Source organism: Gekko japonicus, unplaced genomic scaffold, assembly GCF_001447785.1.
Source record: "Gekko japonicus isolate JY-2015 unplaced genomic scaffold, Gekko_japonicus_V1.1 scaffold392, whole genome shotgun sequence".
Taxonomy (NCBI): domain Eukaryota; kingdom Metazoa; phylum Chordata; class Lepidosauria; order Squamata; family Gekkonidae; genus Gekko; species Gekko japonicus.
This window is the reverse complement of record NW_015174853.1, coordinates 43788-67001: the sequence shown is the minus strand read 5'-3', so window position 1 is coordinate 67001 and position 23214 is coordinate 43788. Positions and strand designations below refer to the sequence as shown.

Sequence of the window (23214 nt, the reverse complement as noted above, 5' to 3'; positions counted from 1 at the left end):
TCTGCGCAAAATTCCACATGCTCCCCAGTCAACCCTAACTAGTGGGATATCCTTATGCACAGGTGAACAGTTGCAGTGCAGATAAAAATCACTGTGACATGTCTTGTAAGACGATTTTAACACTTCGTACTTCCATTGAATTAGAAAGCATCCGTATTATTGTATATAAAGACCAATTAATGTATGTGTGCCAGTCCTTACATAACATATATGCTACTGCACACAGAAGCCTTTTTAAAAGAGCACATTTCTGAAATCAGCAATTTGATGGTAAAGGGAGATTGAGAAAAACGGCCCTGCTTTCTACTGATTTAATTAATTGGTGGGGCTTCAGGTTTTTGAAAAATAATCTTTTGAATTTCTGTGGGAACTGTATTCACAGGGCCCATTTCCTTATCCAGCTACGCATGTGAATATGTAAACTTGCTTCTGCCTATTCACAGCCCCAAGTTAAATTGGGAAAATAATGTTTATTTTTGAATACTTTATTGAACATGCATCAACATAATTATTTTAGGATTCTCATGTGGAGTAACATGTTTTTGAGAGGCTTTCATGATACCTAACATCCCAGTTCTTATACTATCATATTGTCCATTGTCAAAAAACCTGAACCTGGGAAGCTGGGGGGGGGGAGGCAGAAACCCACCCACCACATCACAGCACAGTGAACAACATGTTTTATTTTGTACATTTCTTTGCATGAATTACCTCCTTAAATTTTCTACCAGCACTCGGAATGAGAGTTTGCTATTAGAACTCAATAAGGCATGGTCACAACAAATATACTAATTTCTAAATAGTCATTAAAAATACAAGCTCCATTTGAAGAACAACTTTAATCTTCCCAACTCAAAATCAAACGAACAGTTCAGAATACTAAAGGTTGGAGACCCTAATTTAAAGTGGGCATCCATGGAATGACCCCCTCCTGACTTACTGCAAGGTTTCAAATAATTCACCAGCTCCTATAAATAGAAATTTAATATTGAAATATAATACCCTGATAATTTTTATTATATCCAAAAAGATTTTCCTATGTATTAGGAAACAACTAAACTAGAACTGCGATGAGGAGCAGTTCAGCCTAAGTAAGAAAAGTCTCAAGCCACAGAGTGGCCCATTGGTTCTAATCCAGCAAGTCTGATCCATGTGCAGATCCTATGCTACAAAGGATATAGTGAGGGAGGGGGGACCTCATATCTAGCAACAGGGGCTGTGCATGTAGTACTGCTTGCTAGGTCATGCTGACAAACAGATGATTGGTGGTGTTAACTCTGACAATGCTGATCACCCGTTTAGAGGGTGGAGGTAGTGCTTTCTCTCCACCACCCTACATTATAAGGTGAGTAGTGCATCACAACTCACAGCCTTGTCCGTCTGGTCTGTGGGGAGATCGTTGCATATAAGAAACTTTGGATTAGGACCACTGTGAACATGTTTGATTAATTATGTGGCCACAGCTGGTATAAATGGGATACCGCTCATAAACTAAACTTCTATTCAGCACTGACTGCTAATGATCACCCCTTAATTACTTCAGTGTCATATCTAGCAATAAGTGCAGATGTAGTTTTACTCTGTATGCTTTCCACTCAAATTGTGAACATTAATCATGACTGTTGTGGTGCAAAGACTGGATAACAGCTACTTTGCTGATGGAAAGTATGTGTGTGTTAGCTGCCTGAATAAAATGCCCACATACCTCTTGACAACCCCAGCATCTGCCACTGCCTGCAGTGGTTTTCATTCTAGGGTTATCCAAATTTTCAGCATCAAGAGGCTGAGACATCTGCATGTAAATATTATTTTCTTCTCAAAAGTCATGTACACATTCATACACTGCAATCATAATACTCTGCTAAATCACAGTTTGTTACAGGAGTTGTAAAGGTAGTGAAGCCAAGATACTTCAGTGATAATCCCGTGGAGTAGCATTCTGTTATGTCATTACCATTGGCATACATTTCTGTTACATTTACTAGCACATTTGGAAAATCCCAGCTCCCAGTACCAAAGGCTGATTGCCTTTCCTCAGTGTGTTTCATTTTTTTATGAAGATTTTTTTAACAAAAAAAATATTCAGAAATCTGGTTGAACGAATAAGAGGTTGCTAACAATATTCTGTATGTGTAAGCAGACCTAAACATCACTTAGAATTATTGTTCCCATCAACCTAATCTATTCTTCGCAATGATATTACTAAAGTGTTCTTTTTCTTGTAATCATTGGAGATTCATTAGCCTGAATGCATTTTCAATGAAGCTACTCGATTCCTATTACTACATTCACCTTGAGTGAAGAGTGCACAAATCCTCTGAATACACAGCTTTGGGATTTTCTTTTGACCATAATGTAATGTTTCAGCTACAGAAACCCAATTCAAAGTATAAGGTACACTTTCAGAGTTGTTAAAATTTCACATGGGAGAAAAAGTGCATTATTTTGTTCAGCTTGTACAGTCCTTCCATAAACAAAATAATTGTTAAAAGCCTCTTTTAAGATGTAGCAGCAAACATGACACATACAATCGTTGTCACTAAGAAATAAATACTACTGCAGTGTAACAAAAATATTCAGTTAAATACCTGAAGAAAAAAAGCTAATTCACAAACTCAAAATAATAATAATTAAAAAAAAATGAAAAGGCAAACTCCTGTTTACCTTGGTGTACAAATTTTGGTGAAAAGCGCTGTTGTTATGCCTGTCTACATTCTTCGGCCACAAGAGGTGATGTTCATCAACAAAGAAAAAGAAAAGCATGAGAGAGATGTTACTGGATGCAAATTATAAGACCTTTAACTGCTGCCTTTTCCCCTTAACTGCTTGCATTTTGAAAGTTCCGTTCTTCATAACTGCACATGAATCTGGAAGTCTAAGTGGGAGGCTAGGTGATCCCAGCCCTTCTGCTTCTTGTGTAGTATCCAACAGTAATTAAAAAATAATATATATATATTTATATATATTTATATATATTAACAGTTATAAGTCCTTCTCTTGAATGCTTTCATCCAGATGTTAATGGCAAGTCTAATTCAAGTGATGATATGCCTAGCAAAAGCGTTGCAGCACCATCTTCTACATATCCCAGTTCTGTCCAGCTCAAACAGATGTGAGAAAACATCATAAACTATGTTGTTTTTTACTATAATTTTGATTTGTCTTGTAAAAGAAGTGAGAAGTACTTCTCAGACCGGCATGTCCTTAAGCCTCTCCTCTGAAGAGACAAGAGAAAGATAACCAGCTGTGCACAAAATGCACCATTGAGAATTTGTCATCTAACGTCACAACATTTTTGGATTGCTTCTTGCTGTTACTCTCATGCTGAGAGAGTGGACAGCATCAACAGCAGGGGATCTTAGACCAATATAAAATGTCATGCAGATAAATCAAAGAGGTCGATTGGGCAGAAAGGGAATTGGTTCAACTTGGAATGATCTCTGAAAGTACTTTGCTATCCTAGATAATAGCAAGTACTGGTGATGATGTTCAGTACTCATTTTCAGTGATAAACCTAATATGACTGTGAATCAGCAGAACAAAACAACAAGCTACTCCCGTCCGCTTGCAGAATAGGAAAACTGAGGAAAATGTGGTCGTCTTTCATTGTCCATGCAGTCCATACCATCTTCATCATCTGTGGAAGTGAAGTTTGAAGGTAGTCTCAGAAAAAAAGATTTTCTCATTGTACATTCCATAACATTATAATAGAGTATATTTTTGAGAAGTGCAGCATATATTTTAGTGTTGCTATAAATACAGCAAAAAAAGAGAGAGACCACTATTTTAATGGAAGTGGGCATGCAGAACAGGATCTTAATATTCCTTCAAACACAGCAATTACAGACCAATACTGGAAGCTATGGGAAGATGATGTTTTTCTCTCATTAGGTTAAACAAATTATGATGTTCAGAAACAATGCAAGAATTCAACCCTATGTTGTTTGCTTCACTGGCATACGTGAGCCCACATCTAAGCGCACAAGGGCCAAGGGGGCTTGAAACAGGAATCAGCAGCCTCAAGCATCCAGTATGCATGGCTGACATGTTGTTGAATTGTATCCTCAAAGGTGTTTTTCTATACATTTCAAATTTGGAATGCTACTGAAATTCATAAAACAGCTTATTTTGAAGAAATGCTTAATGTGAAAATTCAGTATTAGTGACAATTAACACCTTTTAGAGTGATGCTGTAAAGCTGAAGACTAGTTTAGCAACTATTTATTGGACCTTTATGCAGAGTGGTCTAAACTGTAAAATTTAACATACAACATGAACATTAAGGAATCCTACCAAAATTGTTCGGTGACATGCTAATACACACCTTATAAGGGAACAGGTGCTCTAGTTTTGGCTTTGATTCAGCAAAATGCCTAGCAAATGCCTTGCTTCAAACAGATATTTACAGTCAGGTATGTTAAATACTTTGCGGAACTGAGGGTGTATTGTTCATCCCAAGTAAGTCTTTGTAATTTTCCCCATTCATTTTTATTAGATTTAGGACTATTAGTAAGGAATGAAAAAAGTTTACAGAATCTCACCTCATTTTCTAAAGTGCTCTTAATCCTAATCAAGATAGGTCTTCTGAAAGTCTTCTGCTACAAGAAGGTCATTTAGAGACACTCACAAACCACACATCTCAAAGGTGTGATATTATTCCTGGCTGTAACCAGCCAGGTATATCACAATTTGTAATAATAAAACTCTCACTTGCACTGAGGCCCCTGTACCGCAGTAGTTAAACACAGCTATTTGAATTACAGTACTTACATTTTTCAGGCGGCGTTATTGTAATAGTCTGAGCAGTGAACTCTTCATCAAAATATCTGGTGTCTGTCTCAGATGTCACTTGAGGTTTAAAGGGAGGGACAAGCTGAAGAAGTAAGGAGGGAAAAAACACATTAATAAATGTGAACACAACCAAACTATGTGAAGTTCTTGAGACCCATACTTGAATAAATAGTTGGCACCGAAAGGGTCAGAAAGTGAAAGCCTGGTTAGTAGCTATTGAGTAAAAGATTAGGCCATCAGAAAGCAAAATGTCAACAATAGTGTAGGAGCAAGTGGTAAGAAATTTAGGTTCTGTGGGAAATTTGTGATATAATATTGGGGTATGATTTTTCTTGAAGATCCTAAGTAGTACTGGAACTGAACTTCTTGTGTTGACAGGCCCACAAATGCTGCAGATTTTTAAAAATTAATACCTCATATAAACATTAAAGAGCATTAAATGTCCCTCAGTCTGAGCAGTGCATGGCTGCTGCACGACATTCATAATGGTGTTACAGACAACCCACTGGACAAAGATCGTAAGGTATTTTGATTCCTCTCTTGTAGTTTCTCCACTAATATAAAGGTCTCTGTGCATGCATGCACACGCACTTGAATTGGAGCAGTTTTGGCAACAGGAATGTTGGACTTATTTATCATAAGATTGTATGTCTTCGAGGAATCTGGAATGACAACTGATGGTGGTCTACAAAATGTATAGGAAGGGTGTCAAACAGTAATGGATGTAATTCCCTATCCAACAGATTCTCAGCTACCACACTTGTAGTTTCACCCTCCCCAAATCATGCTCTTCACCCCTCCCCCTTATAATGCTCCACAGGACTTGCCCCTGATACTGCTGGATATATCTTGTTCTTCCCTCTCTCATGCTATCAGTGTTTCCAAACACCCCCCCTCAAACAGCACACAAGAGAGGAGGGAAGTGGAAAGAGAAAGAAAGAGGGGAAAGAAAGCAGAAGGAACAGGGTGTGGGTGAGGAGAAGGAAAAAGGAATGTGATATGGAACGGGGGAGGGAATAAGGTAAGAAAGAAAGTGGCACACAACGTCATTCCTTCAGGATTAGTGTGGCACAGATTTGGTGCCACCATCACTTATTTCACCAACGTGAGACACAATGCCTGTGAAGAGATGAGAAAGGAACAGTACCACATCCGCCACTGAGCTAATGTGGTACCATTTTATAAATGGGTACACTTGCTCTGGGTAGGGATTTCCTCATGGGCCATGAGTAAGGAAAATGGCCCATTCGGCCACCTTTTGGGCAGCTGCAGGCCGAATCATCAGATTCTCTAAACTGATTCGGCCTGCAGGCGAAAGCCACCGCTGAAATTTGGCAGCATTTTGGCCGCTGCCCAAAAAGCGGCCCCAGCCCCAGGGAAAGCATGAGGAGGCATTTAAATGCCTCCCTGCCCCCTCTCAGGCCCTTCCTGGATCGCCCGCGGGTGATCCAGGAAGGGGCAGGGGGGCTCTGGAAGCCTTCTCCTGGTCTCCCGCTTCGGTGGGCGGGCAGGAGAAGCTACAGGAGCAGGGGGCAGGAGAAATGCCTCCCCGCTCCCTCCTGGGCCCTTCCTGGATCACCCGCCTTGGTGGGTGGGCCAGGAGAGGTGGGGGGCTCTGGAAGCCTTCCCCAGCTCACCAGTTTCAGCAGGCGGGCCAGGGAGGGCAGCAGGGTCCCTTCAATGAAGGAAGCATGCCGCCTCTGCGGCGCAACGGGGGGATTTCATCTTTAAACTTCTAGTCGCGCCGCAGAGGCAGCAAGCTCCCTTCATTGCGGGGAGCCTGGGGAAGCCCCCCCTTGGAGGGAAGGCAGTTTAAACTGCCTTCCCTTGGCTTGCCCGGGCGCCCCTGGCCGAATCTAATTCAGCTGGCCGAATCGGGCCGAATTTTTTTTTTTTGCACACCCCTAGGCATGAGTACCTTAGGAAGGCTGGATGCAGCCTGAAGACTATATGTTTGATATCTGTGATATAAAGAATGCTCATATAAACATATTTAGATGCCCAAGGGCTTTCGTGTTTATTGTTTGAATCGAACAACTACTATGTCAGTACCTGTGGCCTCTGCTGCCACCAAGAAAGGAGCTGTGTTCTGTGGTAAAGTGATGTCTCCCTACACAGACTGAACTGCTGCTGAGAATGTGCCAGCACCCATCTCCTGGGGGTGCAGGTAGTCTGCAATGACCCAAAACAGGCACAATAGCAACAGTTGTGATATAGAGGACTAGGGAAATTTTTTTACTGAGAAACAGCTATCTCCAAATTTTTATTTTATACCACTAATTTATTCTGCTGTTTAATAGATGCTCTAAATTACCTTAAAGGTAATATATGGTAAAAACGGTAATATATAGTAAAAAAGAGAGAGAGAGACACAGGGAGGGGAAAACAAACTTGACCCAATACCTGGAATCAAAAACCACAAGGGTAAGCCTGATAAAAGGGCCAATATTAAAAACCTAGTGTGTACATATTATATATATAAATGCATGTATTTATTAGAAAGACACTTAAAAACATATCAGGACCCAATGAAAACCTCATTACAAGGTACAAGAGACATGAACACAAGGGTCAATAGAAGTGACTTGATGCATTTCTTCAGAGGTCGCACCTAGGAATATTACTCAAATTCAAACATTACTGCCAAAATATGTTACTATGAAGTACTTTCATAGTTACACATTATGCCAATTAGTTAATTTGAAGCACATTTCTGCTGCAAACACACGGTTATACAATGGCCAATTCCATTTGAGACAAAAATGAATTTTAAGACATAGTAAAAGTAGAACACCATATGGATCATCACAACTACAAGTAGAATTTTAAAAACAAAACAGTAAACCATACTTAACTATTTATTAATACCAAAATCAACAACTCAAAACAATACAGCGCCATCTATCTCTTTGACGTTTAGGTCTGAACACCACAGAATTTTGTATTTTCTCAGAACTGTTTGTGTTATCCTAAGTAATAAGCTGCTCAGTTATCATAAGAACATAAGAGAAGCCAATGTTGGATCAGGCCAATGACCCATCTAGTCTAACACTCTGTCACACAGTGGTCAAAAATACCAGGTGCCATCAGGAGGTCCATCAGTGGGGCCAGGACAGTAGACGCTCCCCCACTGTTGCCCCCCCAAGCACCAAGGATACAGAGCATCACTTGCCCTAGAGTTCCTATCTATAACTTATGGCTAATAGCCACTGATGGATCTCTGCTCCATATGTTTATCTAATTCCCTCTTGAAACTGTCCATGCTTGCAGCAGCCGCCACCTCTTGTGGCAGTAAATTCCATTTGTTAATCACTCTTTGGGTAAAGAAATACTTCCTTTTATCTGTTCTAATCTGACTGCTTAGCAATTTCATTGAGTGCCCAAGAGTTCTTGTATTGTGAGAAAGGGAGAAAAGGACTTCTTTCTCAACCTGCTCTATCCCATGCATAATCTTATAAACCTCAATCATGTAAGCCCTCAACCATCGTTTCTCCAAGCTAAAGAGCCCCAAGCGCTTTAACCTTTCTTCATAGGGAAAGTTTTCCAACCCTTTTATCATTCTACTTGTCCTTTTCTGCACTTTTTCCAATGCTATAATATCCTTTTTGAGGTATGGTGAACAGAACTGTACACAGTACTCCAAATGAGGTCGCACCATAAGCTTGAACTATAAGAATGTGTGCAGATCTTAATAGATCATCCTTTATTATTAGAAAAAGATATACAAGGACAATGATTTAGATTAATTCAATTCACTAAACACATTCCGCTGAGAGAAGGCGGCTTCCGGTTTTGGCGGGCTGATGGCAGCCATCTCTCCCGGCTCCCGGGGACACGGACTGCAAACCAGCGGGTAGAGAGGGAGTGCGATCATATGCACTGTCCCAGGGCCTGTGGGATGGGTCCTGAGTCAGGGGGCACTGAGGTTAGCCACCCCCCAGCTTGTTGCCTGGGGGTGGGGGCGTCCTTTTGCCCTGATGGTCTCTCCACTGTGTTCCAGTATTGGACTAAGCTACGCACACCAGATCAAGCGAGCGGTGATCAAGTTTTAATTAAGCGACGGGCAAAATCGATGAATTGACGGATGAAGAGTGAGTAAAAGTAAATTGAAGCATCAGAGGGAAGCGAAGTTCATCCTTGCAAGCTGGGGGGGGGAGAGGTAGCCGCAGACACCCCCCCTCTTTTCCCAGACAATGGAATTAATTACTATTGGATAAACGGAACTTGAAAGAACTGAGATGGAGAATCGTTGAGATTTAAGAACTGACTAACAATTAAGCAAACATTCAGGACTTTAAAAATCTTAATAGAAAATATTTATCTTCAAAACCTGTCTGGCTGGGAATGGCTAGAGTGAAACACAGCTGGTGCCTGGAAATGGCTAGGATGAATGCACTTGGAAATTTCTTCTTAAAGATTGTTACCATTCCTGAAAGGGTCAGAGTGAAGGAAAGGCCACCCCCAAAAAAAGAAGAAGAAGAAGCGGGGAGAGAAGAAGTTCGCTCCCCTTATAATAACAAAAATATAAAACTTTTAAGGGGTGGGCAGAGCGAAATGAGAGAAAGGATTGAATTGGAAAACTTACGGGAGTTGAAGCACTTATACAGGCACCGGAAATCTTCTTTGTAAAGAGACAGTAAACATCTCTATTGGGCATCGGAAGTTTTCTTTTTTTAAAGAGACTACGAACATCTTCATGGATGGCGGGAGTAGAGTGTGGCAGAATCTTCTCTCAGCAGATAGAGGGGGGGAACCCCCCTCTAAAAATAAAATAATTTTGTAAGAACTTGCAAGTACTCCCAAAAGATATTGGAAACTTTCTTTTTAAAGAGACTGTAAACATCTCCTTGAATGGCAGCTGTAGAGTGCGGCGAAATCTTTCCTTAGCAGATGGGGGCGGGGGGGAACCCCCTCTCTAAAGATAAAATAAAATAAAATAACTTTGAATCTATACAGGGAAGACGGGAAGGGGCGAAATCCCCCCCCAAAAAGCGGGGGGGGGGGAACTCTCAGAAAATTAAAAAAACTTTATTCTGGTGGAGGTGGACAGAGCTAAGAGTAGGAATGATCTGCTTTATAAGAAATGTTGTGGGAAAGGTTGATGGGTGGTTTAATTGTCCAGAAGATAGCTATCTCTTTTATATACAGGGATTTTCAGAAGGTATTAACAGCATGGACTGCTGGCTGAAGAAGACTGAGAGAAGAAGACTTTTAAGTGAAGATTTTTTGGAATAAAACCTTGATTAGGGGTGTGTGTGTGTTTTTGGTAAAACAGGGGTAAAGGGCTCATATAGAAAAGGAGGATGGCTGATAGTGACTGCTTAAATGAAACTTAAATGTATTGTGGTGATTCTCTGAGAACTAGTATTATATCAATTTAGACTAGGATTATAAATATAGATGTTGAAGCTTCTTGAAATAACTTCAATAAGTTTAATTAAAATAGGCTCTGTCAATATTAAAATATTAGATTGGGGGGAAGGTAACTGAGATGCGAGGGGAAGTAATCTGATGCCTATACAGATCTTGTATAAGACCTTAAATGATATGAGTATTTGGAGTATGTATATATAAGACAAACCCTATTTTGTTTAGTAATTCAATCCAAACAATCTTGGAAGTTGGGATGATTATAGTCAATCTCTGGAAAGAATTTCTAAACAGTCAGATGGGTGGAATATAACAACCAGATGGGTAAAAATTATTGTTTTAAATGTTATGAGATTATGAGGGTGCCTGATGTTTGCATAAAAGAGATTTAAACATGTTTAAGCAATATACTCCTAACAGTCAGTATGGGCTAGAGCTTCTATAAGCGATTTACTGAATTGTCACCTTCAAGGTTCACCTTACAAGATTTGTAAGCACTGTGTATGATCACCACACCTTGGATTTTCTTATCTGTCTCCCTTTCTTGTAGGTTGTATTAGTACCCCTTCCCTTTTCCGTAGTATTTAGAAATGCAATTTAAAAAATCCCCTTTGGGGGGCATAAAATAAATAAACTCATTCCACTAATTCACAAATTGGGAAAATTTCTTGAAATGCATCATTAACTCCCCAGCATATTTAATGCTCCTCCTCTCACATCACCTTAAATTCTGTATATGCATTTGTTGTATATTCAGGATGTGGTTAATGTAAGTCACAGTGCAATACAAAGGAGAGTTACACCTTTATAAGCAAAAAGGGTTTAACTCCACTTAGGACTGTACTACTACTATAAAAAGAATTGCACTGAATCTGATAAATGGTTGGGCTGCCTCTATCATACAGTAATCAAAATCATATCCTGTATGTAATTAATAATATACAGATTTCAAGACCCTCCTGGATTCCTACATTCTAGGGGTGAACCAAGCCAGTTGTATTCTTCATCACTGCTCCTGCATATCAAGCTATGTTTTGAGCATTCAGTCTTTTAATAAGAGTAAAAGAGATACGGTATTCCTCCTTTCCTTCTTCTTTCAAGAAGTTCTGCCACTGGCTGTAGGTGAGCACTCTGCACTCACAAAAAGCAAAACTACTCATGGATATATACCACACCCAATCTGCCTCTGAGCAGCAATGACTTACTTAATCACAGCTTGAATGAAAATCTGTAGCAGCAACAAAGAAGCATTAGTGTCAGACAGTACTGAAATAAAGTCCTAGCTCAATATTTATAGCCCATCCTATAACAAAAAACTTGATTCCATGTAGGGTAAAATTATGTTTACTTGATCTTTCTAGTGGCAACAAGCAGATTTTTTAAAAAGTTGCACAGCATTTTAGTATAAATAGCACAGTGAGCACTACCTATAACATGAGCAAAATGAGTAACAGAAAACATAGGGGAGAACCACTGGATGGAATAATGTTAAAAGAGTATATGACACTGAGGGTATCTAAAGGTGTGAGGGCCTGGAAGAAGCCATAACAATTCAGATGGTGGAGGAGGAGTCTGGAACACGATCCATTCCCTGCTGCAGGTTGGGGAAAGGATCTACTCACAAGATCAATGGAGCCCTTTAACTTTACCTACATGTTCTCTGGACATGTTGCAGAGTACTCAGTCATAACGAGTTTTGGGACACCCATGTACATCTCTTGTATTCGAATGCAGACACTCCTCCATATCTCGCACCCTGGGAAAAAGTAGGATGGCAGCATTACACCTTGGGAGGCATACTAGGCTTCCATTCCAGGTAATGGGCTGGATGGCTGCAGTGTCTGTGATGTTTTCTGAGCCCTTGGTTAAGGGGCCACAAAAGGAGGAATGGAGATGACATCTTCAGAGTGTAGTGCGGGAAATTATACAACCACAGTCTAATTCTATGCATATTTAGTCAGAGGCAAACCACATTGGGTTCATGGGGGCTTACTCACAAGTAAATGTGCATAAGATTGCAGCCTTAGCAACTTGAACCTCCACAATTAATGCTGGGTATATCTGTATTAACCATTTGAATAAAATCTAAACAATGGGTATTTTTTCTATATCATAAATATATCAATCTGCTGTGTTTTGTGCTAATTAATGCTGCCTTTGATCGTAACAGCACAAGTTTCTCTGAAGTCAGTGGGACTTGCTTCTGCATAGACAACCATATTATACATAATGGCCATGGTCCAACTGTGCATGCACACAACAGTTAGGCTTGTGCCATACTAAAAAAGTAGTAATGGTACCAATCATCTGGAAAGAAGTAAGGGTTACTAGATCCTTTATTTTCCGGTCCCAAACAACTGGTAGGCACAATCACAGTTTTTAAAAACAATTTCTATGCATGCAACTCTGGCAACTCTGGGTAGAGGAAACGTGTGCCAGCACCCATCTGAATGCATAATTCCTCATTCAGCTAGGGTACAGAATCAAATGCATTTCATATTCCTAAAACAGCAAACAAAGCTGTCTCTACAACTGTAAAAATGCACACCCTGGGCAGACATGCAGAAGCACCCTGCCCAAACTGATTCCAATGCTTGTGGATCAACTCCCAAGAAAATTAGGAGTAAATCGAATGTTTGGAAAAGGTCTGTGTTGAATTGTGTCTGAAATTTAAAACATGAACAATTCTACCCAATTTGTGACAGCAAGCTATGGCCTATCCAGACTAGTATCCTAAATAGGGGTGATCAGCTGCTGGGGAGAGATGTGCCTGTGTGATGCCTTCACGCAACATCACTTCTGGTGAAAAACTGGAATTAGTATCACAGCATCAGGGGCAATGCCCTAGGATTCACTAAAACTTTATGGTTAACCTGGGTTTCTCCAGAAGTTATGCTGCACACTGTTGCAACACCAGCGCATTCTCTCCCCCCCCCCCACTGCCCTCTGCAGGATTGCCAGCAGGTCTCCCACAGCAGGAGCTTTAGCATCCCCAATTTATTGCAAAAGTTCAGACCAAAGTCAAGTCTTACGCCTGATTAAAAAGTTGCTGGGTCTAACCAAACTGCCTGCCCAGAATGTACTGAGCTACTGGCAGGATCACAACATGACAAGGATATTGTGGAGTCCTGTGTGCCTCCATAAGTTGAGCTGCCATGATTTGGGTAACTGTACATTCCCACAAGACAACTAATGAAGAAGCTTTTGTAATACACCATACTAAATACATGTTTTCCCTTATTTTGAAGAGCATGCAACCTTCTGGATATGTTAAAATCAGTACAATTTTTTTTTTTGTAAAACTCAATTCTGAAGAGCTCAACATAGTTTTTACACCAAAAACAACAGGTGATTAATTAATTACTCTTAGTCTTCAGAACTGTAAATCCATGAAACTGTTCACTGTAGACCACTTACTATCCAAGTGTACACATTACTGCTTGACAATATTTACATGTGTTATAGGAAGAAAAGAACACCCTAGGCAGAGTCAAAGCTTGAGAGAAGGGTTAGTTTAGACCATAAGCCATAGCTTGCTGTCACAAATTGAGTAGAATTGTTCATGTGCATGGGCGTGTGTATGTGTGTGTGAGAGATCCCTGCTATAATAATTCTAAAAAGAAAAATCCATTGTACATCTAGAGAATACCTTGCCCTATCACTAATTACATCTGGAACAAGGGTTAAAGGATTGCAGGTCAGAAAGTATAACTTCCAAACAGGTTTGACTTCCACTTATCTTATTATGTCCTCCCTTGTGATAGAGAATGAGCCACAAAAAAGCAAATACAAAAAACACCCCACTTTAGGAATGCTCAGGTCCCATTGATTCCACAGTCTTGTGTTTTTAGCATGATCCTGCTGGTATTTAGGATGCTTATTATGATGCCCAACTAATTCCCACAGAATTTCAAGCAAGAATACTTAGAATCACAGCAAAAACTGTTATCAAACCAAAGCCCATCTAGAATAGCATTCTGTTTCCAGAAGTGACAACCAGATGCCCTTAACACCTACAAGCAGGGCATTAAGATACTGGCTCAAAGGTGCTTACAAGCTCTTTTCCCTTCCCCTCCCCACAATGGATGCCCTGTGAGGTAGGTGGGGCTGAGAGAGCTCTGAGAGAACTGTCCTTGAGAGAACAGCTCTGAAAGAACTTATGACTGACCCAAGGTCACACCAGCAGCTGCATGTGGAGGAGTGGGGAATCAAACCCGGTTCTTCCAGGTTAGAGTCCGCGCTCTTAACCACTACACCAAACCAAATAAAACTGAACACTAATTATCACAATAGAATAAATTTATGAGTTAAAGAATGGTGTCAAACTTCCATAGACAGTTGGTCCTGGGGGAAAAAAATCCATATTATTTTAGTTTTTTGGATAGATTCAGGTGGGTAGCTGTGTTGGTCTGAAGCAGCAGAACAAAGTTTGAGTCCAGTGGCACCTTTAAGACCAACAAAGTTTTATTTAAGGTGCCATTGGACTCACACTTTGTTTTAGTGACTTGGAGTTAAAAGTCAGAATTTAGGAAACAAACTGTGTGGCCCCAATCCAGCTGAAGTTAGTCATCATCAAGGGCCAAACCAAATGTGTGCTGGGAGTTCCATGTTTGAAGCTCCCAGCTATATTAAAATCAGGACCACAGTGCATGGGGAGGGAAGACCCTCGACCCATTTCCCCAGCCTAAAATGGCCACAGGGAGCTGTCATTTGTTCCATTTAATTAACTTATGGGTACACACAAGTTTAGTCCAACCTTTCAAATGGCAGCTCCCTGGGCCCATTTCAGGCCAGGACAATGATGCAAGAAGTCTTTGAATCCCTCATCCCCACATGCTGCAATCCCAATCCAAACTGGGTTCCTAGTCAACTGACAATGAAGTTTTAAAAATTCCTAAAAACTCTGAACACAGAACTCACAGCACACATCTGGTTTGGCAATGTACCAAAAGCAATGGGATTTATGAGTTATTAAATCACTTAATCTACTAGCTTCAACTGGACAGTCATAGCTTGACTTTTAGAACTAATATAATAAGAACTGAATAAACACCTCTAAAATAATATGTAGGAATGATGTAACAATTAGTTAAATATGAGAGCAAAACTGAATAGCAAACCAAAGCAAGTATTAACAACTTCTCTATATGGCTGTATAAGAAGACGGTTCACCAGCCATTGTGGAAATTTTAGAAAGTTGCCATTATAGGAATTCACAGTATGATTTGGCATTCAGGTTTTTCATATCTGTTTATAGACACCATAAGAAATAAAGAGTGAGAAAGGAGCAGCAAATAGCCATTAAAGAATATGATTAGATTTTTAATCTGGTTCATGGTGGCATCCATACGGGAATGCTTCTAATGGGTTCAGTGAATTTTTGATCTGGTGCTTTGTGAGCCTATTCAAGTGCCCATGAAGATTCAATATTGTGTCCTAAATGTTTCAAATTTTGTCAGTAGTATTTACCAGCAGTCAAATAAGGATGAGGAAAAGAAAACAGCAGAACAATAACCAGCAAAACACCTCCACTCTCAGATGCAAGATACAATAGAGAGATCCTTTCAAATGCAAGGATAGCAAACACCACTGGATCTGACTAAGGAAATTCTGACTCTTGAAAACTTACAGCCCAAAAATCTTGTTGGTCTCTAAGGTACAACTGGACACAAGTCTAGTTGTATTTTTACTGTATATTTGGTTCATCCAAGAGGTGTATTCCAAACTTTTTGTATTTTTGAGAGTTGACATCTCGTAACTTTAGGTTTTCCCCCCTGCTACCTCAGCTACATGGGTCCTCCATACTCACAAAATTTTTAGACAGCATTCTGCTCATTTTATCACCTCCATGGCTTAGTCCACGACTGATAACCTTCCTACCATCCTACACTGAGCCTCTGCACTATATTGGTTCCTTATCTTTATAGACTCCTTTTTTAAGAGGAGTAGTAAAGAACATTGTCAACTGTAGTCTTGGCACATGACCACTAAGTCTACAGGATATTTTGTTTTTAAATTCACTGGTACAGTTCATATCATTGAAAACTTAATTTGGTGACAAAATTTTATGGATACTGTCAAAATACATCATCCAATTTTAGAGGGAAAACCTCTAAAAAAATTACCAGCTTCTGAAGAACTCTTGTCAAGAAATGAGGAACCAGCACATGGAACTTCTGCACCACCTCCAGAAGAAAATAAGAGAAATGCAGTAAGAAACCCCCTCCTAATAATATTCCTTCTAAAGTGGCATTATGAAAATATGGTAAAAATAATATTGACAAAGGCAGTGAAAGATGTCTAGGATTAGAGCTGGGTTACACTACTCAACCTCAGTGTGTAATTTTTTTAAAGAATCTAACAAAGAGGCCCACCTTCATTATTTTCATATTTTAACAAGACATGGGTGAATTGACATTTTGATTTCATTACCCTACCTGTTGCACTGTTTAATTCAGTGAACAATATCACTAGTAAGTATTGGGAATTCTTAGACTAGTGTAAATATTGAAGAAGTACATGTTCAAAGTACTGGGATTCTATGTAATCCCAAATACATGCATACTTTAAGAAGTCTTATGATCTGTACAGACCTTTTGGTTCTTTAAGATTTCTGAATATATGTACATAATTTTATCATTTTTATTTGATACCAGCTATTGGTAAGGGATAATTTTAATTTCATACCAAAAGCAATGGGCATACACTATATCCTGAAACAACAACTCATAATGGACAGTGTCAAATTTTTATGTTAACTGAACTGTAATATTGACTTAAGAAGATCATTTTAAATCCACATTAAAATCAATGGGGGCAACATTATTATACAAACAGTGTATTTTTTCTTCATAAATACCACCAAGACTCAAGCTACATGGTACATCACTTCACAAATACATGTGAAGCCCCATAATAAGCCAAAAACTGCCCTCCTGGGGCTTTTTCAGGTCAGGCAAATGGCATGGGGGAGAATGCAGCCCCTCCTCTCTCTACACTGTCATCCGGATCAGAATTGTATGCTGCAGTACTTGGAGAAATCAGTTCCCAGCACGTGTCATGTGGCTGCAATGAATGTGAGTTGGGTCAGGAGAACCACGACCTAAATCATGGAATAATGTATTTTGTACTTTGGTCCTAAGACACCAGACAGCCTCGCAACACCATGTGGCAAACACAAACATATCTGTTTTCTAGATCACAGTTTCATGACAAGCCCTCTGTCTTTCTGGGCATCCATCAATCATGAACTATTTCACTCTATTCTAGATTAGCAAAACTAAACCAAAGATTTGGACAAGCTCAGCAGGTGGCTCACTCTAACCCCACATTTTGGTATAGAGAAGGATATGAGCATAAAATGAAAGACAAAAACCTGGGAAACAAAAGATAGTTTAAAATAGCCATCGTCCAACAGTCCACAGCACCATTACCATCACCACAAATGGAGATACAAACCAATAATTTATTCTTTAAATAATCAATTTAAATGCCTTGTATACAGACTGATTACAATCATGCATCAGCATTGAAATATTTTCACCACAATCAGCTGTAACTGAAGTCTGAATACATACATATTTATATTTTGATTGTAATATATGGAATAATATCTCACATTCATAAACAATTGTATAGTTCTGTTTACAAAGGAAACTTGGTGGTTTCTAGGACATGACTTATTTTGATCATTCAGTAAATAATGGTATGGTCATAATCTTCTCAGTTCTCACACTACTGAATGCACATGGTATCAAAACAGCTGAGTAGTCAAATATTTAACATCAATCTTTCAAGTCATCTACTGATAACTACAAGTTAAAAACATTAAAATAGAATTTGCACTTCAGCAAGTTTTTCAAGGAATTAATCAAAAATATTTTCTTAATACATGGACACCTGAAGCTGCCTTCTATTGAATCAGACCACTGGTCCACCAAGGTCAGTATTGTCTGCTTGGTTTGACTGCAACTCTCGAGAGTGTTAGGTAGAGATTTTCACATTAGCTAATACCTGATGATGCAGAAATTGAAATTGTTAAAGATTTTCTATTCCTTTGTTCCATCATCAACCAAAAGGGAGACTGCATCCAAGAAACCAGAAGGAGACTGGGAAGGGCAGCCATGAAGGAGCTAGAAAAGATTCTTAAGTGTAAGGATGTGCTCCTGGTGACCAAGATCAAGATGATTCATACTATAGTATGACTCATTACTATCTATGGACATGAAAGTTGAAGAAAGCTGGCAGGAAATTGATTCTTTTGAAACATGCTATTTGAGGATACCAAGGACCTCTAAAAAGGCAAATAAGTGAGTTCTAGATCAAATCAGGCCTGCACTCTCCCTAGAAGCTAAATGACTAAACTGAGGCTATTGTACTTTGGTCACACTATGAGAAGACAAGAGTCAATGGAAAAGACAATAATGCTAGGAAAAGTTGAAAGAAGCAGGAAAAGAAGACCCAACATGAGATTGATTGACACAATCAAGGAAGCCATGGCCTTCAGTTTGCAAGACCTGACCAAGAGTGTTAATGATAGGACATTTTAAAGGTCATTAATTCATAGGGCCGCCACAAGTTGGAAGCGAGCTGACAGCACTTAACAAGCACACTATCTGATCCTTTAACTGCAGGTGCCAGGGATTGAACCTGGGACGTTCTGTATCCAAGCAGATGCTCTATCACTGAGCCACAGCTTCTCCCTGATCCTTTTAACATCTTTTTTTTTTAGCCCCCAGAGGGGATTTTTTATTGATTTTTTAACTACAAAAAACTACAACAGAAAAGGGGATAAGGGAACTACATATCTATTAACATCTATTTTAACTGTCTCTAGCTAAATCTTAATAAGGAACAAAAGATATTGGATCTCTTTTACAAATTTAAAAACCCAGATTTTTTTTCTAAATCCTTTGTTTTAGAACTTTTACTTCACACTATTGGGTTTATAAAACCACATGTTTATACAAAAGCTTGAGATAAGAACTGAGATGAGGAAAAGCTTTGACTGGTATCCAAAGCCCCATGTTCTGCAAACGTACAAACCTTTTTTGGTTCTACTCCATTTGGCAACAGCCACCTGTGCTCTCTGAAAAGCCTTGACAAGGAGTCCTTCAGAGGTGCAACTCATTAGAAGTAAGGGGCTCCTTCTGGAAGATTACTTCAGCCACCCCCTGTAGGCAATGACAGTGTAGGAATAGCTTTTTGGGGCCAAATAATTGTAAGAGGTGACATCATGGACCTAGTAGTCAAGGTGCGCTTAGATGTAAAAATGTGCATGTGACTGGATGGATCTCTTTCCCCAACTGTGTAGGTTGTCTAGTTTGCTGTGCACAATGACATGCAGTATCTACATGTGCAAACCATGCAATCATTATCAGTGCAAATTCATGTGCACAGAATGGTTCATTGGCTTATGACAGCATTTTACTTACTGTATATAAGATATATAATAGGCCTGTAGAAGCTTAGCAGGTATTTGGATGGGAGATCTCCAAGACTATCCAAGGAGCATGACATGGAGACAGGCAATGGCAAACCATCTCTGAATGTCTCTTGCTTTGAAAACCCTACAAGGTCGCCATAAGTCAGCTTACTTCTACTGCATTGTTTATTAAGTCAATATTAGAGGACAATATTAGAGGACAAAGATTGAAGGTCAAAGAAGACAAGGACGGCAAAGGAGGAGATGGTTAGACAGTGTCATAGATGCAACGAACATGAAATTGAGCCAACTTTAGAGGACGGCAGAGGAAAGGAAGGCCTGGCGGGATCTGGTCCATGGGGTCGCAAAGAGTCAGACTCGACTGTGCAACTGAACAACAACAACATTTAGAGGACAAACTGAAAAGGTCTTTCAAATTTAGTTCAAGCAAGGTAAACTAGGTTCATGATGTCACCTCTTACAAATATTTGGCCCCAAACAGCTGCTCCTACACTGTTATTGCCTACAGGGGGTGGCTGAGGTAGCCTTCCAGAGGCAGATCAAGCAAGTTAAAATTTAATGCATTAATCCTTTACAGAGCTCCACTCGCTTATGAGTGACCACTTTAGGTGTATAAGACAACACCTACATATTTTACTGAAATGATTTTCAGCTGAAGGAAAAGTAAAGATTTAGTGGTGGTGAAAATTACAAGAATTACAACCCTTTGTAATGGACCAAAAAACCCAAAAATAATATTTTACACTTTAATATGATGTTTAATAGTACAAGGAAATTTAGTATCAAGTTTCACTTTCAGAATATAAAAACTAAGTGACCTGTTAGAAATACAGTTGTCACCTCTCAGGTTATCTTTAATATACTCAAATCTAGACCCCAAGGTTCCAACAAAGAGCTCACAAATAGTGTATATAATGTACTAAGATGCACACAAGCCATAAACCAGAATAAAAGATTAAACTTTCCAGAAATCATCATATATTTTTTTTATCATTTTAATAGAGATTATTAAAGTTGCTTCAAATGCTAAGGGATAATTCTGAAATCAGAAGTGTCCTATAGCTGTGCTTAGACATTACATACAACTGTATCTAAGGAAAAAATATGTTCATGAACTCTGCTTGATGTCAGCTTTGCACACCTATTCATCAAATGTATACGAACTGTGTGCAATTAAGGGAATTATCTTAAGCATATATACTTGGAAGTAACTCCCATTTTAATCAATGGGGCTTACTCCCAGGAAAGCATTTTTACAAAATCTGCCTAAGTTATCTAAATTATTGCTAGCTTTCTAAATCTTGCTGCATTCAAGGAGTCCCTTAGTAACAAAGAAACTGTTTTCCCTTTACCAATGTTCACAAAAAAGACACAAAACCCCCTTAATTATGTGGTTATATTACATGCTTTATGCTGTTTATTTTTAGACATTCAATTGCTTTCTTTTTCAAGAACCCATAAAAGCTTATTTCAAGATCTCTGTTAACATAAAAGATAAAGCACTTGGAGAGGAATCTTATGAGCACTAAAGTAACTTCATCAGAGTCATTCCGTTATTTTAAATAGGGGAAATGGTTTTTGTCAATCTGTGGAACTTGGAAAGTTACCCCCATATCATGCACAGGGTTGGATCGCACCATGCAATAGCTGAAGAGCAGTTTTTTACAACATACTTGCATTTTCACAAGACATTATGCAAGAGCTACAGTAAGACCAAGTGCTGATTTTTCTTTTGTGATCAGTGTTGCTGTCTGCACAAATCAAAAGCAAAAGACAATCATTGCAGTTCAATTTGGATGCATGAGATGCTATGATCAAAGATCATTATTGGAGGGGAGATGCTGAAATCTTGCACTATGTCTTGCACAAGCAGAAACACTAGACAATCGAATATGGTCAACACTGTACAAAGGCTAGTTAGGATAACTTTCTTGCATTTCCACTTGCACAAGAACTCTTGCTTGAGTGGGATGAGTGGAAACGTTCCCAGGGATCCAAACCAATATATGTATAGTTGCACATTCTAACTTCAACTAATATATGGCAAACATTTTGTTTAAAAACTACTCTCGCCACTTTTGTTTAGCATTCAAAGAGGTAATTAATGGAAGTATCCCCTTAAAATACAAGTATCAGTGATCTTTGAAAGAAACTTAACATGATACATGTCTAAGTTGATACTGTAACAAAAAAAATCTATTTCAGCACAACTTTGTTCACAGAAAATATTCAACATGCTGCCTATTCTTAGAGTAAAAAACAAAAACAAAACAAAAAAACCATCAGTCTTCCAGAGGGACAGACTTAGATTACTCGAATTTTGCCTTCCCCAGAAGCAGTAAGCATAATTTGACCTTTATTGGCTGATATCATGATTGTCAAAGCCAAGTAAGTGTTTAATTAAGTTTAACTGGTGTATAGGTTGATATTGATGAATTTAAGGAAGGCTTGAGACTCATTATCTTAAGAAGACTGAAAATGGAAGATTTGTATTCACTTACCGTGAAGCTTCCTTCTCGGTGGTCCAGAGTGGGGCAGTCCTTGATTCCTTACTCCTGGGAAAGCACCTCCCCCTTCCGTAGGCAGGGCCGGCAAACTTTGCTCCCAGAGGGGAGGGGCTTATCCTCTGATCCCCAGTCATACCGAAAGCCACCTCCGAGCTGCTGTAAATTCACTTTAAAAATAACTCCTTCCCCCTCAGACAACTGGGAAATACCATCACAGCCATGGGCTTAACCAAATACAAACCTGCATTTTAACCATTAGAGCAAACAAACAGCAACAGTCTGCCACATCACGTAATCAGTTAGACCATATTCATGAACAACTAAATCACTGCAAAACCTAAACGACCAGAAGTCGTGTCCATCAAGAGAGGGGGGGTAGGACTGCCCCACTCTGGACTACCGAGAAGGAAGCCTCATGGTAAGTGAGTACAAATCTTCCATTCTCCAGTGGTCCAGGAGTGGGGCAGTCCTTGACTCCTTACTCCTGGGACATAAAAAAGCAGTGCTCCCCCTGGGTGGGTCACACAACTTCCGAAGCCTACAGGGCCTGAAGGAGCACTCTACTGTCAAATGCTGCTTCTGCCGAGGCTAGTTTGTCAATCCTATAGTACTTTGTAATCGAATTGACAAATTTCCATGTCACCACCTTACAAGTGACTTCTAGGGACGGCAAGGCCCTATATGCCGCCAATGTGACTGTCCCCCATAGAGCCCTGTGACCACTACTGGAGGTACTGCCTGACTGATCCTTATCCACCTACTCAGAGCAGAAGTGGAGACACTCTTTGGGACAACTGACTAACATACCCAAACAAGGATTCAGTCTTTCTCAACCCCTGGTCCTGTAGCACTGCATTTAAATTCCAAGGGGAGAACCTGTGTACCTGTGATGGATTGAGGAGGGAGGCCCCCCTCAAAAACCACCATATGTGTGGGGGATGAGGAAAAACCTACTTTTCCTAGCCCCTCCAACCGTGGAAAGGGCCATTACCTGTCACCTTAGAGAAGTAGTACTCAACCCTTTACTCGGACCCTGTTGGAGAAAAGCCATTCCCATCTGCGCCCGCATCGGGTCCACCCCTGCTCTCCACACCAGTTAGA

The 23214-nt window shown here is 39.7% G+C and overlaps 1 protein-coding gene across 1 annotated transcript in view; it reads right to left on the bottom strand.

The window, feature by feature from the left end:
- Positions 1–3357: 3357 nt before the first annotated feature.
- The window catches only part of LOC107121621 (RAC-gamma serine/threonine-protein kinase-like), a 45066-nt gene continuing 25209 nt past the window's right edge, over positions 3358–23214 (bottom strand). Inside the window, exons 4-5 of the mRNA XM_015424572.1 lie at positions 4771–4873; positions 3358–3637 (exon numbers count right to left, since the gene is read on the bottom strand). Coding sequence (XP_015280058.1) covers positions 3552–3637; positions 4771–4873 — 189 coding nt within the window. The 3' untranslated portion in view covers positions 3358–3551. The remainder of the gene's footprint in view (positions 3638–4770; positions 4874–23214) is intronic.